Consider the following 18,962-nt stretch of genomic DNA (forward strand, 5'->3'; position numbering starts at 1 on the left):
ATAGGCAACAATAAGAGCACTGTTGAATTTCAATGTGAGTCAAATCAAAAGTCTGGCTTAAGCAGATGTATCTCAGTGCACTTTGTACTGAAAGTTCCTGTCCTTTTGGATTACAAAGTTTCTTGCTCACAGTCCTGGTAAAGCAATTTGGATTCAATAGTCTTTTCACAATGCCAAGGCTTCAGCATAAAGACATGAGATACAGAGATTCAAGGAGTGGTGATACTCACAGACAAAAATAGGTGAAGACTTAAAGGACTTTTATTTACTTACTGATTCAAAATAATTATAATCATAATAATTAAAATAATAATTAGATAATCATTTGATAGTTGAAAAATGTTTAAATATTTTACAGCCCAAAACATTGCTACTGCCTGTTTCAAATTTATAGCACACAACAATTTATTAAAATCACCTGAGGAACATGACTACTTGACAAATTAGCCCTCGTCAATTTTAAATTATGAAGGCTCTGCATCATATCTCTAACAACTAAGCAGAGTAAAAAAGAAGCGGCTGCTTCATGAACTGTTGTGCTAAACCAACCACACGTTAAAACATTGTCTTACAAATTCATAGATGACACAGTAATAGACTGTCATAGACTAAGATAGACCACTAAATCTGCAACAATAAGGCCACTCCAGCCAGTGTCCATTTTGAGGGGTTCTCTTTGGTCTTCAAGTTAAACGTCCACACGTAGGTCGGTCCTCTCTGTCTGGTCTTGTACACTGGGCACTGGTAGACGTTCCGCGTCTCCTGCTTGTCTACGGGGATGGCCTTTATGAAGATGACGGGCACAGCTGGGGTCAGCTCTTTCAGACGGGCGTCAACGATGATGCCAGCCTGAGGAGGACAGACATGGCAGAATAGGTCATCTAACACGGCAGCTCACTGTTGCCATATCCATTTAAAGTCTGTAGACATATTTTAGCAGCCCAAAAAGCTACAGCACACAATAGTATACATCAGTTAAATAAAGTGTCTACCTCTAATCCTCTTAGGTGTCATTGGCTTTTCTTTAAAGATGAATGATTCTATAATTCTCTTTAGAGGGGCAAAGGACATATGTTTCAAGTCCCAGAAACCAGAATCTACATTATACGGAACCCAAGAGGGCACATTGTCATGATCTACCTTCTAAATAAGGGAAATACATAATTGAATTTGAAACATACTTTGAAGGCAAACTCTGCCTAATGGATATTCAGTCAGCTGTATCACTTGCATTGGACTTTTTGTGAGTTTTATGCCTTATGTTTTTTAACATCCAAATTATATTTTGAAAGACTTTTGTAAAGTGCAGTTGAAAGAGTCTTCTGCAATTCCAAAGTCCCCTTGAAAAACAGTGAAAGTTAATGGATTTGGGAATGAAATCGGCTTGTCTTTGCCACCCACCCCTCAGTCTCCGGATAGAGGATGGGTCCTTGTGGATGGTTATTTAATTAATCCCCTTCCACTTAACAGATGACAGCCGTAAGTTAGACTCCTTGCAGACTTGAGGGACGTGTGCTAATGGCGCTGACTTTGTTGCGACTCCACAAAGGACGCTTTTTATGACGGGGACTCTCATCTGATGTTCTAATTGCATCAGAGTCACAGTAAAACTTTAGTGCGCTCTTTTGACGCAATTGCTTCACGCTTGTTGAAATAAATACAAATCATGGAATACTAAAGCTGTCGCGGCATTGTTTCAACTTGTGACGCTTAAGCACAGATCATTTCACATCTGTTTAAGTTAATACAAATTATAGGACGATAAAGTCATCAAGACCTTATTTCTTTTTAGTTTAATGGGCTTAAGTGACACTGGGGATGTAACTCAAGTGTCTTTGGCAAAAAGAGTGGGCGATAAGTAATGGCGCCAAGTAACAGAAGGATCGACTAAATTAAGTCCCACGGCGCTCACTGAAACTTAAGGTCCTTTGCACTGTTCCATAGGTTGTAAAAGCTTTCATGAAAACACGGCAGGAACTTCTTCACAACTTCAGTTTTGGTAATTTCGGCCCCATATTTATTGAGCCCCATAAGTGACATAAAGGACACACTAATCAAGATGAGAAGAGTCAAAGCCACTGCTTTTTGGAGCAAGGTAGTACATTAAGTTTCTTTCTACTTTGTTTCCTACCGTTCATTGGCAAGTCACTTTTGACAAAACACCAACATAATGACCGTAATTGAAGCCTGCATATTCATGCAACTACATGATATGATATACTATAACACAACACACAACTAGACCTCAAGTTTTTGGCCTTCCTGTTATATGAACTCATTCATGATAATGGCCTAGCTCTTTACTTGCATGTGTGAGCACTCTGTCTAATTACTAACTGTCAAAGGAATTGCAATGAGTTATTGATGATTACTGTTCAGAGGTCCGTGTCTTTACTCTCATTCAATATTTCCTTAGCATCCTGAGGATAGTGTGTGGGGAAAAAAACAACTGTTTACACACTTCACTCGCTAACAACGCTGGAATAATATTTCCCTAAAGGACTGTCGGCGCACCTGGTTTCCATCCTTGATTGGCCGTTATGGTATACAGGGGTGGTAAGTGTGCTCGACAATAATTAAAAACTTCAGAGCCTGTAATTAAAACTGGCCGACAGAGACTTTCTTGGAAAGCAGAGTGCATTTACATGGAGCCCCTCAAAGACTCCAATACAGAGTTGCCGTAGTATACGCTAACTGCTGGAACTTCAAAGACTCCATCCAGAGTTGCTGCATAGTATGTGCTAACTGCTGGAACTTCAAAGCTTTTCTATACATACCAGGAGAAACCTCAAAGTATGTATGTATATATCTTTCCCTTGATCCAAAACAGTACACCCCTCTGCCGTTTTAAGGTTTTGTAATTCTCTGCCATGCTTTTGCAAAATGTCTCTGATCTTATCTTTGCAGAGAGTGTGCTTATAATGATAAATATGTGTGAAAATATAGACCAGTATATTGGGTAAGTTCATTGAAATGTTAAAGAAACACTATGCAACAATTTGTCACTTTTTTAAAGTATATTTTTATATCTACTTTTGGTACAATCTTCAAATGAGTTGTGATGGTATATGGTCTTGTGGAGGACATATAAACACACCTGTTGTTTCCACATAACGTCTAGACTATGCACTATGTAGTTTTGTTGTTTGGGTTGGAGCACCCCGCAAAAATGTAAGAAAAGCCTTCACAGCATGGCATCGCCAACGATATAGGCATGTTAACAAGCTTCTATCAGGGGCAACTGATGGTAGTTGGTGGCGTTTGCAAGGTTTTTGCATGCTGTTTTTAGGTAGGCAACGTGCTAGTTTTAGACCAAAACCAAATAATTTCGCAGATGCAATATTCAGCACAACACAATGACAATAGCAACATGACACTGGTACTTGGCAATCAAGTTTCAAAAGTTTACTCTGTAGGCCTACAACTTTTTGATGTGCCACTAAGCAGTGGTGAGGAGACTCCCACAGACCTGTAGGGATCAGGGGCTTGATCTGAGGTTACTGATGTTCAGTCTGTCTTATGGGATTTGTGTGTCAGTGTTATTAACCTTTGGCAAACATTGTGGGTGACAGGGATTTTTAATAATGCAATATATCACTCAGTCTACCCATCAGTCAATCATAAATCTGTGTATTTGTGTGTGTGTGTGTGTGTGTGTGTGTGTGTGTGTGTGTGTGAGTGTGTGTTTGTGTGTGTTTGTGTGTGTATGTGAGCCTCTGTGTGTGTGTATGTGTGTGTGTGTGTGTGTGTATGTGAGCCTCTGGGTGTGTGTGTGAGTATGTATGTGTGTGTGTGTGTGTGTGTGTGTGTGTGTGTATGTGAGCCTCTGTGTGTGTGTATGTGTGTGTGTGTGTGTGTGTTTGTGTGTGTGTGTGTGTGTATGTGAGCCTCTGGGTGTGTGTGTGAGTATGTGTGTGTGTGTGTGTGTGTGTGTGTGTGTGTATGTGTTAGGGCTGTAACGATATTGGATCGAACCGAGAAATCGCGACACTCTGGGCCACGAACCTGCATCGCGATGCGAGGAGGCAGAACCGCGACATGCCCTCAGCGGTCACTTGATACAAAAAGCTTGGTTCGCTAGTAAAAGCGGCTGCTTGCTTCAGCGTTGGGGTTAATTGTTGCGCAAAATTTACTCAGTGCAGTTCATGCTCCCAAAGGTTGCGCGTGTTGTCATGAGCCATAGAAAGCTGTTTCCCTAACAGAAAGTCTGAAGCTTGAAGTTCTTTTCAAACCTTTGCTTGGGTAGCACTGCTAAACTGAGCAGACATGCAGACTACATTTTAGTAATCTCATCACGTAACATTCGTTTTCTAAAAACAATCACATAGTATTGCATGTTTTACTGTGGTAGAAAATACGTTAGCTTAATGCTAACGTATATGGGAAATCCTATAGAGGCCGCGCTAGGTATTAGCATCAATTAATTCACGTTAATGTTATTGTATGAGCCTGACATTTGCTCTGCAGATAGATAACAGGTTCCGAAGTTTGTTGAATGTTTTTCAACAGCATTGCTTTGAGTAATAAAAACCTCAATATTTGGTTATAAATTGTTTCTTCATTTTTTTATAGCTCATACTTATTCTAATGTGAATTAGAAAATATATTTTAAAAATCGCGAGGTAAAAAAATAAAATAATAATAATAATAATAATATCGTGGGGTGTATCGAACCGTGGGTCAAGAATCGTGATACGAATCGAATCGTAGGTGGGTGTATCGTTACAGCCCTAGTATGTGTGTGTAAATGCTAAATGTTCTGCCATCCTGGATACTCTGGGAGATGTACGTTACCTGTGTGTCCCAGCGCGCCCCCTCCATGAAGAGGCCGTACACGTAGGCGCCCTCCCTGGGCGGCGAGGTGAAGTCCTCGCGGTTCTTCTTGGTCACGTCACACTGCAGGCACATCTTGTCCAGCGGCCACTCGTTCCTCCGTGCCATGGACTGCATTATGGCCGTCAGGAAGGACTGAGGGTTGAAGAAGCCGGCCAGCCACACGGCTGAGGGCAGCAGGAAGTCCGTCGTCCAGCTCTCAAGCTCCCGTATGCGGCTCAGCAGGTCCGTGAACCACAGCGCCAGGCCCTGGATAGATGGGTAGGCTCGCCGGGTCCACGACTCAGGCACCTGATCCAAGTACAGCGCATTTTGCAGGCTCTCCATGTCACTAGTCATGGTAAGCTCCCCCTGAAATGAAATATGAAACCATCACACTATAGTGTATATACACATTTATATCCATGTACACCAGCACTTACGAATGCAGACCAAAAGGGCAGAGATTCATATCTGGAGGGATTCCTTGTCCCCCCCCCCCCCCCCTCCTGCTGGGTTATCGTATTGCAGGGTTTAGAGAGAGTTTGCTGCAATACAGCAAGGTCAGCCTATCAAGCCCAGCAGGAGCATAAGAGTATTTGGGGATGGTGTGTTAGCTGGGGGCTGGAGCTCCATGCTGCAAGAGGGAAGGGGAGGGGAGGAGAGGAGAGGGGGAGAGGGGAGGAGAGGAAAGGGAGGAAGATGTGCAGGTAGCTAAAGAGATGAAACTGTCAACCAGCAGTAGGAGCCTTCCAAAGTTCAACCCCAGGCTCTCCTGACTGGAAACGTTTTCAGGAAGCCATTGAGCATCTAACTGATCCGAACGTACAGGTCTGGCACTTTCAACCGCCGTGTTACCCGTCATTGGGCTAGTGCAAGGTATTATTTGTGAAGCACTTTGAGGCCCTGTCAAACTGAAGCATGCCATCACAATGCAAAACATTTCCCAATTCAGTAGGAAGAGCCCCATCTGGTAACTACTGTATGGCTTGTTTTTCGACCTTGTAAGCAAAGCAGTCTAATTTGAATTTGGTAAAGCTGCATGCATGCATACATGCACATGTGTGTAGCAATTATGACTTCAATCCAATCATCAGTCTAATGATATTTTTATAAGGGCTTCCAAAGTCAAACGCTAAATCTACATTAGTCAATTAATGATAACAGCAAATGTGCCCTTAAGGTATCATTTTTAATGAAAGCACAGTTTATAGAACAAGACTCTGCTGTTGAACCAGCTCTTGCAGCCACAACATTCATGCTACAGACAAATTAAATGTCAAATTACATTTACAGCATGGGAGCGATATGGAGGCAATAACACTGAGCTTACAATGTCCTTCACGGTGGCTTTCCCCAGCGAGTATGTATTCACATCCCTGCCATGATCATTATTTACACAGGTCTGGGAAATATGGGTATGTATTGCTTTTGTAGGAGCCAGGAACAGACATCATGTGGAAAATCAGCCTTATCCATCAGGTCATATGAAGTACTAACTGTAAATGTCAAATCTAAGCCAAAGCGTTATATTTGACAGATTTTCAACCACACTAGTTCATTTCCAGGCATTTCATGTGGCAGTAGCCAACCAGGCATATTTGGTTCAGGATCACTAACAGAAAATGTAATCATTTAGCCTTGAAATCTTACAGGGTTTTAGAAATGAGAAAACGGGAGAAAACTAAATTAGCTGCTTTTGCTAAGGGGCAAACAGAACCCATGGGTTAACCTTAACCTTGAGTAAATAGCACACTCAGTTCTTCTTTTCTGTAAGAGGGGGAAAGAGCCACCACAATGCCTTAAGAGGTGCCAGTGAGAGATGTAACCCGGTACTTCCAGAAATGTGCAATTATGTGCTAACGTCCTTAACGGGGAGCTCACCTTCAGGCCGAGGCTGAGCTCTCGGAGCGAGTTTTTGATCTCCTGCGTGAGGAGGTTCATGCGCTCGCACTCCTGCAGTGCCACCACCACGTACGGCGTACGCTCCTCCGCCTTCCCCAGCATCTCCGCCATGTTGAACTCTTCTGGAAGCTTCTCCATGATCTCATCCAGAATGGCTCTCACCTATCAATGGGGTAGGAGGGGAGGCAGAACTGTGCAGTTAGTCTTCTGTCATGTTGCTACATTTTAGAACAACAACAAGAACAACAACAAACAGCTGAAGACCATTTTTAAACACACAGATTGTGGCTCTTGATAAGCAATAGGCATTCATGATATGTTTCACTTTAAGAGTGAAACTGTCAAAAGAGGAGATCTGTGCCAGTTGGTATATTGTGTTAGCAGCTGTCAGTCTCACAGTCACTTTCATGCACAGCGGTCATCACCTTACAAATCCCAATCTCTTCACTGGAAAAGGGCAACTGTCATAGCCCATTCAGGCACTCTTGCCCAGATCCCATATCTAATATCTTAAATGTCAGACCCTTCCCAAACAGCCACATGGTTGAGGAATTAGCTCAATTTAACAAACCCAGACAAGTGTGACGGGCCTGCCAGAAAACATGGCACAGCGTCTCATGACATGGCACCACACAAGAAGATGCCGATTATTTGCAACATAATTAAGTTAATTCTTTGGTTGTAAGTACAATTAATGCCTTAGACCAGGGGTCTTCAACAGGGGGTCCGCGACCCCCAGGGGGTCCGCGGAGGTACTGCAGGGGGGTCGCGAAATCTTTGGTCGATAAGATAATTTTTTTTAATATTTAAAAAAAAAAAAAAAAAATATTAAAAAAAAAAAAAAAAAAAATTCAACCAATTTTTTTTTCCACAAATTTAAATGTCTTCCAAATCAGAATTGTATTTATTCCCTTTAAATTTACATTAACATAAATCCGACATATTGTAGCGAACATATAAATTGATCGAGAAGACGTTATCTTTCAGTCCAATCGACACATTCAGCTACCCACAGGAGCTCTCTCAAGCTGGGCACTGGTTCACTCACAGCACCTTTCATGCACAGGCACTAGCCAATCAGATCGCGTTTCTGCTCAAGTCTAAAGAGCGCGAAGGTCAAAAATAAAAGATGACGAACCAAACTCCATAGCTGGTCTTGTTTGTACCTATAAATTGTTAGTTTGACATTTGCTTAGATTTAAAAAAAAAATAAAAAATAAAGAGAAATAGACACTGTACAAGGTCAAAAAACGTTAATTGTAACTGAAAAATAAGTGAGGATTTGCGAGGTGTGTGAGCCTCCTAGCTAATGTTAGCAAGCTACTACCTACAATCTTAACAACTTGCTAGCGGTGTGATTGGTTTGTTGACCTGTCAATCTCACTATAACATCTACGTTGTCAACACAACTCCATGCGCCAGACTCCTCCTCCGTCATCCGTTGGATCGTGTCAGTCAGGAGTAATTGAAAAGAAGATACATCTCCTTAATGTGGGAGGATGTGTGCCATCGACACAATAACAGGGTAGCTATGTTTATTTGGCACTAGGCCCAGTATATTATAAACAAAATTTTATGCAATTTATATAGTAGGGGGTCCCTGCTCATCTCGCCATCAGTTTGGGGGTCCCTGGCCTGAAAAACGTTGAAGACCCCTGCCTTAGACAATTGTGCTACCTTTGATAAAAGTGAACTTTCAACTTAAAAGTAAACTACAAGAAGAAGTATTCACTTCTAGACCTTGGCCCACACATTAGCTTGTTCAAACTATTACAGACAAAACGCATGGCACTATATAAATGGATCATGCTGACATGGATGTGAAACTGGTGGAGGTTCTATGTCACCTTCTCTTCTCGCGTAGACCCTCCTCCCTCCCCGGCACCCCCATCCCGCGGCTGCATCTCCAGGACAGTGCGGAAGAGCTTCTCCGATGTCTGCGTCAAGTAGCCAATCTCCGCGTTGGGGTGAAGGCCATATAAGTAGGGGGACTCCGCAGGGAGGGCATCGTCCATGTACTGCAGGAAGAAATAGAGAACATCAAGCTTTCCTGTACATGACAGCTTTCTGAGTTGATCTTTGTGTGCTATGAATCAGTTTCATCCAGTTAAAGGCTTAAATGCAGCACAACCAGTCCTTGGTAAATAACAAATGGTGCATTCACTGTATTGGTTAAAGATAGGAACCTAAGATACAGAAGATACTGCATAAGATTAAGGGGAATGTCATGAACTATGCATGAATGCTCAGTTTATTGGTAGTCCATACCACATATATAAACGATAGTTCCCCAAGTTACATATACTTTGTAGTTTTATGAATTTATGAACTTTAATTAACGTAATCTACATAGTATAACGATTCTGCCATAGTGCACGCAGTGAATTCAAATTAAGCACCATGGCAGCTGGATATCACCCTACCAAAATATAACGCTGATTTCCTTGATTTGTTTTCACCCACAGTAGCCCACCCCTATCATCACCTCATAATGAACAACATCAATAACACAAGCCGGTTGTTGCAGTAATGAGCAACACTCGTGCCTGTCACTATGAAAGCAACACACAACCCTCCCTGTGAGGCTGCAAAAATCAAATCCCTAAAAATAAAAAATAAATAGACAAACGACAAAATCTACAAATGTTTAGCCGAGAGAACACTTGGCCTCATGAAACAAAACCCCCCAGCCAAGCGTGGTCTCTGATCACCATGGTAGCTGGATGCCTTCCAGAGGCATGGCGCAGTGTGAGTGTGGCATGTTACGGTATGCCCAGGCCCAATGGGGGCGTTAAACTACACTTACCAGGATCAATCCAGCATTGGCTTTAACTGTGACTCGACATACGCCATTTGCATTATTCTCCCTTTTCCGCCACTGTTGCCAACGTCACCCTAACGTTATTGCCAACGGACCAAAAACCAACAATTGGACAAAGGAATCCGCAGTGGCAATTGTGCAATTAAACGCTATATCAAATCTTCTTGTAGTGTAATTAGACTGAAAAGGCAATCTCTCATCGAAATCTGCTACAGATTAGCACAGAGGGTTTTCAATTTCTTCAACAGAAGACTGCCTCCACTGCTCCCATAAGAGCCCAGGCAGCAGTCCTGCACGCCCTCCTGGGAGAGAAGTTGGGAGGGTTTTGGTGGAGCGGTGCAGAGTGGTGTGAATGTGGCATGTTGTTGTCAGTGTGGCCCTGGTCGAGTTGGCCCCGTTCCTCCACAGACTTCGCAGATGGCACGGGGAGCCTCGGGAGAACTTCCTCCTCCCTCGCTCTCACTCTCGCTCACACTTGCTCTCTTACTTTTTCTCGCTTACTTTCCCTCTATCTCACTTTATCATTCTCTCTCTCTGTCTCTCCCCTGCTCTCTCTCTCTCTTACTTTATCTCTATTTCTCACTCTCCTTCACTCCCCTGTTCTCTCTTTAACCTAATCTCTCTTTTCTCTATTTAATTTCTCTCTCACACTGACCCTCTCTCACTTTCCCTCTATTTCTTTTTCTCTTTCCCTCTCTCTCTCTCTCTCTCTCTCTCTCTCTCTCTCTCTCTCTCTCACACACAAGTGCTCTCTTAGTCCCACAATCATTGAAAGCACAGACGCTCACATCCAGATCAGGTGCAGGCCAGTGTCTGTGTCAGGACCCCGCACGCCAAACTGAGCAGGGCTACGGCTGAGAGGAGTCCCCCACACCACACACAACTCACACACTCTCACACACAAAAAACACCACATACACTCTCTATCTCTCTATCTCTCTCCCCCTCTCACTCACACACACACACACACACACACACACACACACACACACACATACACTCAGACCCTTACTGTTTCCCTGGGGAGGCCGCACAAGAAATATGGACAGCTCCAGTGCCAGCAGTCATTTAGCTAATTAAATATTACTGGGGCCAATCGTAGCGGCGATGGCACACAAACAGCCAGAGAGAGAGAGAGAGAGAGCAAGAGAGAGAAGGAGGAGAAAGAGAGAGAGAGAGAGCGAGAGAGAAGGAAGAGAAGGAGGAGACAGAGACAGAGAGAGAGAGAGAGAGAGAGAGAGAGAGACAGAGAGAGAGAGAGAGAGGCACCCACCATGTGTTTGATCCTGTAACAGTGTGTCCCTGGAAGCTTCCGAAAAAAAAGTCTGTTTTATTTTTTTTTGTGTGTATATTCTACTTCTTGGGGATAGAAAATGTATCTGTTATCTGAAGATGTTCAGTCAGACAGCATGAGTCAGACCATGTCTTGCTTTTATTTCTCATTTAAATACATTTTGTGGAGAGCATTTTTGATTTATGCTAATAGATGTGTATCATCTTAAGCCTGTGCTGACTCAAATTTGCTTGAATTTAAATGTCACACTGCGAACGTACGCAATACTGCAAATGCATTTCCTTTACTTACTGCCATATCATACTGCTTGGTCCTTTGGATTACTGTGGGCTACCACTGCAAATGTCAGATATGTTGAACATGATATAAGCATGAGAAATATGACATGGGCTACTGGTCTCTCACATCTTCTCACAGATTATGAGACAGGGGGTGTCATTTTTTCAATGCTTAAAACACGACACGAACAGTCAGTGCCACACGACCACGTCGCTAATCTACATATGTAAGGGAGGTTGCCATGGTGAAAAAGTGGCAGTGGGGAGTTTTTTTATCATCTTCTATGCCTTCTGTGCCTCTGACAGGCAGAAGACAGCCCTCACGCTTCAAAATCATGGCATAGCAGCGAGATGCTACTTCAAATGGGTAAATTCCAGCACTGTGGACAGATACTCATTATCGGGAGCACATGACATGTCCATACTGTGAAAAGCCCCAAACGCTCCATGGGTTCTAGATGAAAAGCGAGACGTTTGTTTTTTGGGGGATGCATTGTAAACATGACTGTGATGATGGTTTATATTTTTTGCCAACCTTTTAAAATCACAGCTCCTTCACATATTCCTGAAACATGCTCTGCTGCTGGTTCTTGGAAGATGGACCAGCACACGCTGTTTTACTGAGATAAATGTATTTTGAGCTTTGGTGAGCTTTCTACAGCATGGTGGATATAGAAAGAAAGAAAAGTTCTTCATGGGTTGTTAAGACCCACGAATGTTCTGCTTAGAAAGCAGAACCGATGGTTGACTAAGAATGTTTTGTTATTACTCAGGGATTCAATTATTCAAAGAATGCTTCAGATGCAAAAAAACAAACTTTAAGGGTTCTTTTCTGAAGTCTAAGTGCTCTTGAGCCCAGAATTTATTGAGACCCAGATATATATATATATATTATAAAATATTATATAAAATATATATACTATAATATATATATATATATATATATATATATATATATATATATATATATATTACAGTATACAGTAATGTACTGTGATGTAGTACAATGTAGTATAGTTTAAGTGTATTTTATATTGTATTACATAACCATAAATCAACATACTGATTAAACTCCAGATGCAGTGCTGAGCGTTTTAAATAAAGAAAGGCTTGTGTGGTATGCTTGTGTGGATACATATATATACACACATAGAGAGAGAAAGAGAGAGAGAGAGAGAGAGAGGCAGAAAGATAGATAGATAGATAGATAGAGTGAGAGTGTAGAGGTGGTAGTTACAGTGGCAGTGGGTGGTAGCCTACCTGGTGGTAGCCATTATAGTCCATGTTCCCAGGAAGCAGGAAGCCTGGAGCGAGGTAGTGCTCCCCCTCCATCATCTCTGGCTTGATGAACTCCTCCAGATACGTGCGGCACAACCGCCGGTCCCAGTCGTCGGTGATGTGGCCCCCGTACATGATCTCCCCAAACAGATAGCGCAAGTCGTCGTACGGCACCTGGCACCGAGTCGAAATTCATCAGACAGAATCTACACTCCATATGGTTTATCCAGATGCAATGTGCTAACTGTCATTTGGGGGCATCATATATAAACAACTCTGCAGCACAGATATGAAATAATGCTGTCTTACAAACTAGTCAGCCAAATCTACTGCAAGGGGCAGAAGCTGAGCTCTTTGTCATGATGTCTTCTAAGGGCTCCAGTGACAATAACAGCAAATGCAGAAATTGCCAGTCTGTTGTGCATTAGCACATAAATGACAGATGCACAGCACTGAGTACTGAATTAATCAAAGCCTTAAGATATTTCACGGCAGAAAGAAAGACTCCACTTTAACGCACTCTTGAGATTCGTAACAATTATCACCATGATGACAGCATTAAGAGCCTTTTCTACTACAACGCCTACTCAAACAAACACTTTACTGCTCTAAATGTATTGGATGTCTGTAAGTTATTATATAATATATTACAGTATACAGTAATGTACTGTGATGTAGTACAATGTAGTATAGTTTAAGTGTATTTTATATTGTATTACATAACCATAAATCAACATACTGATTAAACTCCAGATGCAGTGCTGAGCGTTTTAAATAAAGAAAGGCTTGTGTGGTATGCTTGTGTGGATACACATGATCAATGGCTTTCATTACGTGCACAAATGTATATGTGAGCCTCTGACCCCTCTTAACCCCTGTTGCCCCGGGTAATATTGATACCTGCAGCGACTTGCGCAGCCTTTGGGGAAGTGATTAAACTGGTGTGTGCTGTGTGCGATCCAGTCCCAGCTGGTAGAGGGTTAATTCCTACAGCGTGACCCCTGGTAATGCCGCTCTCTGTGTGATAAAACCGCGAACACCCAGGAGGGGAATAGCACATACGCCACATGAGAAAGCCTCATATGGTGAGGCCAATTTATAGCCGCACTTTATAGTGTTGATAGGAACAATGGGAACTAAAAGGCTTTTTATCTTTAATATAAAACCTTTCTGCAAGGAGAAAAAAATATATATACGGTCTAGGACCTCAGCGCCAGTGCTTTTTAAAAGTCTCTCTATATAACTGACAAAATATGATGACGCTGGAAGAGAGAGAGACAGAAAGTAAAAGGTGTTCATTTTTAATTATGTTTGCAGAGTAAAGAGAAAACACTCCATTTTAATGTCCCACCACAGGAAAAGGGCAAATGTATTAATCTGAAGCAGGTTTGGCATGTGGGTGTTTGAGGGGAGTGATGGCACAGAGAGTTACAGCTCTAAAGGCACTTTCTTTCTTTCTTTCTTTCTCTCTCTCTCTCTCTCTCTATCACACTCTCTCTCTCTCTCTCTCTCTCTCTCTCCCTCTTGGTTTCTCTATTTCTGCTGATCAGAAGCCCACATGCTTTTCACCTGCTTCCCTCCTCCCCCCAGTATGGTAACCTGGCGCAGAGGATGGAGCTTTTGAGGGGGAGGGAAACACACAGAGAATTGTAATGAAATAACGGGGGAAGTTCAGAACTGAATTCCAATGCAAGAGCTGGGCTATAGAAAGACAAATGATACAGTAAACTGAAGCTATATGAATCACCATCAAGAGACCATCTCTCTTCGAATCAGCGGTTGAGTAAAATGTGATGGTGCTGATCCCCAAACGCCATGTTTGATAGTGCTCCAAAACAACCAAAACCATGCTCCCAAACAGTGCTCGCTGTTAGGTAGCAGGTCGGACCCTCACCTTAGCGTTGGCCTCGAGGTAGTTGTAGAGCACGTTGATGGAGATGGTCAGGTCGCCTGTGTTGAAGGGGTAGCTGCGGTTCCAGCCCTGCGGGCCGAACTTGCGGCGCTCGGCCACCACGGCGTGGAAGTAACACAGGGAGAAGAGGATGCCTTTGAACTCGTTCTCGCGAGCGCACATCTCCAGCGTGTCCTGGGAAGGGAAGAGGATGAGGAAGAGGAAGGGGAAGATGAAGGAGGTTATGAACCACGGAGGGCAAGAGGGAGGGAGAAATGAAGTACGGGCAAAAGAGCAGAAAGAGTAACATATCGGAGTGGTTTTTTAAACGTCTGCCAGCAAGACATGTGGCATGAGAGTGAGGGACGCGTTGAAAGAGAAAAATACCCTTCGGCATTTGCTTTTGTCATCTGCTCTCATTCACCAGCTTCCCAGTGGAGCGGCACATTAGGATAGACAAAAGGCGTGACTAGATGGCGGGATATTCTCTTTTAATTGTCACCACTTGTCAGGGCTTTTCAACTTGCCATGGTCCCGAAGGCTCATTATCTCAAATGACTTAAAAAAAAGACACACTCAGCGTACACACACACACACATATACAGTACATATACACACATGCACATATACATACAGACACACACTGTCACAAATACATACACACACACACAAAACTCAAGGGATGGGCAGTTTAAAGAACCATTCCAATAACGCTGTGTAAATTGCGTACGTAAATTCCCACCAACTTCATGGCTGCGTCTGAGAGACAGAAAGACAGAGAGAAAGAGAGAGAGAGAGAGAGATAGATAGAGAGACAGAGAGAGAGAGATAGAGAGAGAAAGAGGGACAGAGAGAGAAAGAGGGAGAGAGAGAGACAGCAGCAGGCCCTGTCTCCCCTGTGCTACCCAGAGGAGCTGACTTGTAAAGCAGGGGTGGAGAGGGCTGCAGTGTGTCGAGCTGCCGCAGACACAGGGCATTAATATTCCAAAGGCATCGCGGCGTTGAGCACAGCTAGGAGGGAAGTGTGCCTAGGAAGGAGCCCACCACCAGCCAGAGAGAGTCCAGGCCACAGAGTGCCTATGCTGTTCTACAAGCAAAATGATGTGCCACTAGATAATAACTTTTCAGTGGGGTAATATTATTTCAAATATGGACATTTGTAAATCTGATGGGTACAACTGAATGAGAACTGAATGTTTCTTTGAAGATGTTTACTTATTGAAAGCCCTTATTAAAGAACACAGAAGGATATGAGATGACGTGCTTTTTCGAATAAACAGATTTTGTGACTTCATTTGTGGGGCCTAAAGGAATGGTCAAAATTTGTATTATTTTTTTGGACACCAAAGACAAAAGGGCCCGTCCAGCATTTGGCTCCCCTTTGATGATCGACAGAGAACGGAAATCGATTTGGGTTGTTTGCCTCTTCCGCGTTAAAAAGGTCAATACAAAAACCGCTGTCATTTTCTGGATTATTGCGGCTTACTTGTGTGGGAGAGCAGTTTTTTTTCTTCCTGTATCTCCCTTTCCCCCCTCTCTCCCTCCCTCCTTCCCTCCCTATCTTTCTCTCTCTCTCTCTCTCTCCCTCTTTTCCTAGCTGGCCATTGATTTGCTTTCAAGGTGCACATGTGACTGGAATATCATTGAGGGAGCCTACCTGAGGAAAGCCCTACTCCTTCAGCTAATGCTGCTGTTGTATTCCTACACAGTACTAATCGCCCAGATCACAATCAGAGCATCTGCAAAATGGCTCACGAGAGAAGGTGCTGCAATAATGGCACAGGTTAGGGGACTCGTCGATAAAGCCATGCAGAATTTTAAATGATCATTAGTTGGAGCACAGAGTGCACTGCGCATTTAATTTTTTTTGCACGATAAGCGAAATGGGCCGTATTGATAAGGTCTAATTCCGTTGGCCTCGCAGACACGGGTGTGTGAGGCCTGTGTCATCTGAAGCGGAGAAACTAGGAGGACAAGCGTGGAGCTAAATGTGTGTGTGTTGGTGTGTGTCTGTGTGTGTCTGTGTGTGTCTGTGTGTGTGTGTGTGTGTGTGTGTGTGTGTGGTCTGAGATGGCACAGTTAGCCATTTGGAGTTTACAAGGCAGAGTTTGCTGCCGAATAGGGGTTTAAACTATTTGCAATACCAGTTACAAGTTTATACAGAAACAGAGGTGCACAATATGAAGGATGTTAAGGGATTGCTGGTGAGCACCTCATATTTAATTTTTCTTACATGTGTCTGTATCATGTCGATAATGTGTTTAAAAAAAATCCACATCCAGGGAACTTGGAACTCGTTTTCTTTTTCTTTTTCACTGAAATATAGATGTACCACAGGCCATTTCATGTCTGACATGGGGCAGGTTCGTTTGAACTAGGGCTAAACTGTCAGACCTCGTGAAAATCCCACGCCAGCGGAGGGTGGGACCCAAGAGAACAGCTCGTCAGTCAGCCTGCACTCGCCCTGAAGTATCTTCCTCTGGCTACGCTCGGGCGCCGAGTTGGAGGAAATTACCACAAATCTACTGGCAATTCCACTAGTTTAAATTTACGACATAGCTTTATAGCACATTCACATGACAACAGCATATTTATTGCGTAAGCGATAAATATAACATGTGAACATTTCAGACGCTTATATGCAGAGAGTGCTTGAGTTAAAGCCCTGGAAAATAACTATTGCTTTCAACAAATGATGAGTGAAAGTCGTTGCATAAAGCATGAGTATAATGCAACGGGATGTCATACCGCCACACTCTCATACCTGGTTGAAGTTGTCGAGTGCTTTGTGCAGGTTGGCGTGCATGCCCATGGGCGGCTCGTTGGTGATCTTAATAGAGTTCTCCAGGATGCCCTGTGGGATGATGTGGCCAGCGGGGGTGGCGGGCGACTCGGCGCTGATGAAGACGCGGAGCTCTGGGTGGCTGCTCTCGCCGTGCTGCTCCAGCTTCTTCTCCAGGGTGCCCAGCCACTTGGACACCAGATGGATGTTCTGGGCAGATGGGAGATGGGAAACTCAACAAAATGCCTGACAGTGTTGCACACAAAATATATACACTGGTGTACAGAATACAAAACAGAAGAGAACAACATGACACTTATGACATCAACTAATTAATGGCAACTATTATATCTGAGAGTGCTGCAAATAAAAAAATGAACTATGAAATATAAACAGATCAGTAAATCATAGAATTGAAAGGCATGAAAGGCATTAAGAAACGCAGTAGAGCTAAGGAATCAGAATGGTGATTCAAATATGACCTTGTACCAGGAGTGACAGAAAGACCAATGGAAATTTAAGAGCCAAAGTGCCGCCGTACAACCCAAAATCAAAACAGACAGTCGTAGAGAAGTTCCACAGGGTAGATTTATTTCAGGCTATGGCCTAGGGATACCCAGGCGTGATTCTTAGTGTACACACTGTGTTGCTTCAGATAAGAATGTCTGCCAAATAAAAGGTCAGGCAATGTTCACTGTGATAAAGAAACTTGGTGCAGTCTTAAATGTACAACAGTGGGTCTTTTCTGAACAACAGTGTGCTGTGAAATGCAGTATTGTTGCCGTGCAGAAATGCAGTGTATTCCTTGCATCACTAAAAACCTATGACATTTTGATACATACATGATAAAGGTCAGGAAAGCAATGAAAAGTGACCATGTATAAAAGGTGCATTTAAATTGCCAGTTGTGAAACACAAGGGCCTTCACAGTTGTTTTGAGATATATTTCAAATGAAATAAAAATTCAAGTGGAGTTGGAATTTCAAGTATATTTTTATTTGAATTAACCAGTAAAAGATCTAACAGTGATACCTTTACAGTCTTCAACAGATAATGAAGTCAGTGACTGTCTGGAAGGTGTATTTCCCCCAAAAATATATTGAGTTTTTAATAATTGTATCCCTAAATGATTTAAACTGTTATTGTAACGGTATTGTAATTGTTCAGTGTGATGTCTTCAAAATAAAAATGTTAAAAGGACTTTTGTACTGTTATTAACCAACCATACTGGGTGCGACCTTCGTATGCTTCTCCCTTGAGAGCTGGATAATTAGTCCTCGATGTGAGTGCGTTTTAGACAATTGCATCGTTTTCAAGGTCTGTGACCGATTAAATGCATCACGATTCGCTGAAACGCAGGTGGGGAAGGCCAAATGCATTATGGGACATGTCGTTTCTTTCTAGCTTCCTTGTCTACATGTGGATCGCAAAAAAAGTTTTCTAAAGTTGCCCTTCAGACAGTGACAATGTCTAAAGATAACAGTGAGGGGGGAGACATTGAGTCGATGGGAGGATAAGAACAACAATGAATTAGAAGATTACATTTCGGATCCAGACTATGATGTGACTGCCGACCCAGCAGCAAAGGCTCACTGGATGAGAGACGTCTTTGAAGAGAGGAGAAGCACGAGGAGGCTTTCAGTGAATTTGTCATATTCCAAGATGATTCTAAGATGGAAAACAGGGAACCATCACCCACACCGTAAGAGCAAGTATCGCCGCAAGCCAGGGCTAAAGATTGACCTGCCCGATGATGCAACGCCATTCCAGGTGTCCAATGAGTCACCACTAATGAGCTGGGGTTGACACATGTGACAGAGACAGATTCATTTGCGGAACAAAGCAGGAGGGAACCTCGCTCCGTCCAGCAGTAAGTGGACACCTGTTACCGATGAAAAAAA

The 18,962-nt window shown here is 43.0% G+C and overlaps 1 protein-coding gene across 1 annotated transcript in view; it reads right to left on the reverse strand.

Moving 5' to 3' along the window:
• Positions 1-621: 621 nt before the first annotated feature.
• Positions 622-18,962, reverse strand: part of dnah9 (dynein, axonemal, heavy chain 9) — a gene marked incomplete at both ends in the record, with an annotated part of 112,113 nt that continues 93,772 nt past the window's right edge. Inside the window, 7 exons of the mRNA XM_080833769.1 lie at positions 622-849; positions 4,795-5,184; positions 6,697-6,879; positions 8,565-8,735; positions 12,371-12,562; positions 14,283-14,474; positions 17,044-17,271. Of these exons, the coding sequence (XP_080689895.1) occupies positions 622-849; positions 4,795-5,184; positions 6,697-6,879; positions 8,565-8,735; positions 12,371-12,562; positions 14,283-14,474; positions 17,044-17,271 (1,584 nt within the window). The remainder of the gene's footprint in view (positions 850-4,794; positions 5,185-6,696; positions 6,880-8,564; positions 8,736-12,370; positions 12,563-14,282; positions 14,475-17,043; positions 17,272-18,962) is intronic.

This window comes from Sprattus sprattus, assembly GCF_963457725.1.
Source record: "Sprattus sprattus genome assembly, chromosome: 3".
NCBI lineage: Eukaryota > Metazoa > Chordata > Actinopteri > Clupeiformes > Clupeidae > Sprattus > Sprattus sprattus.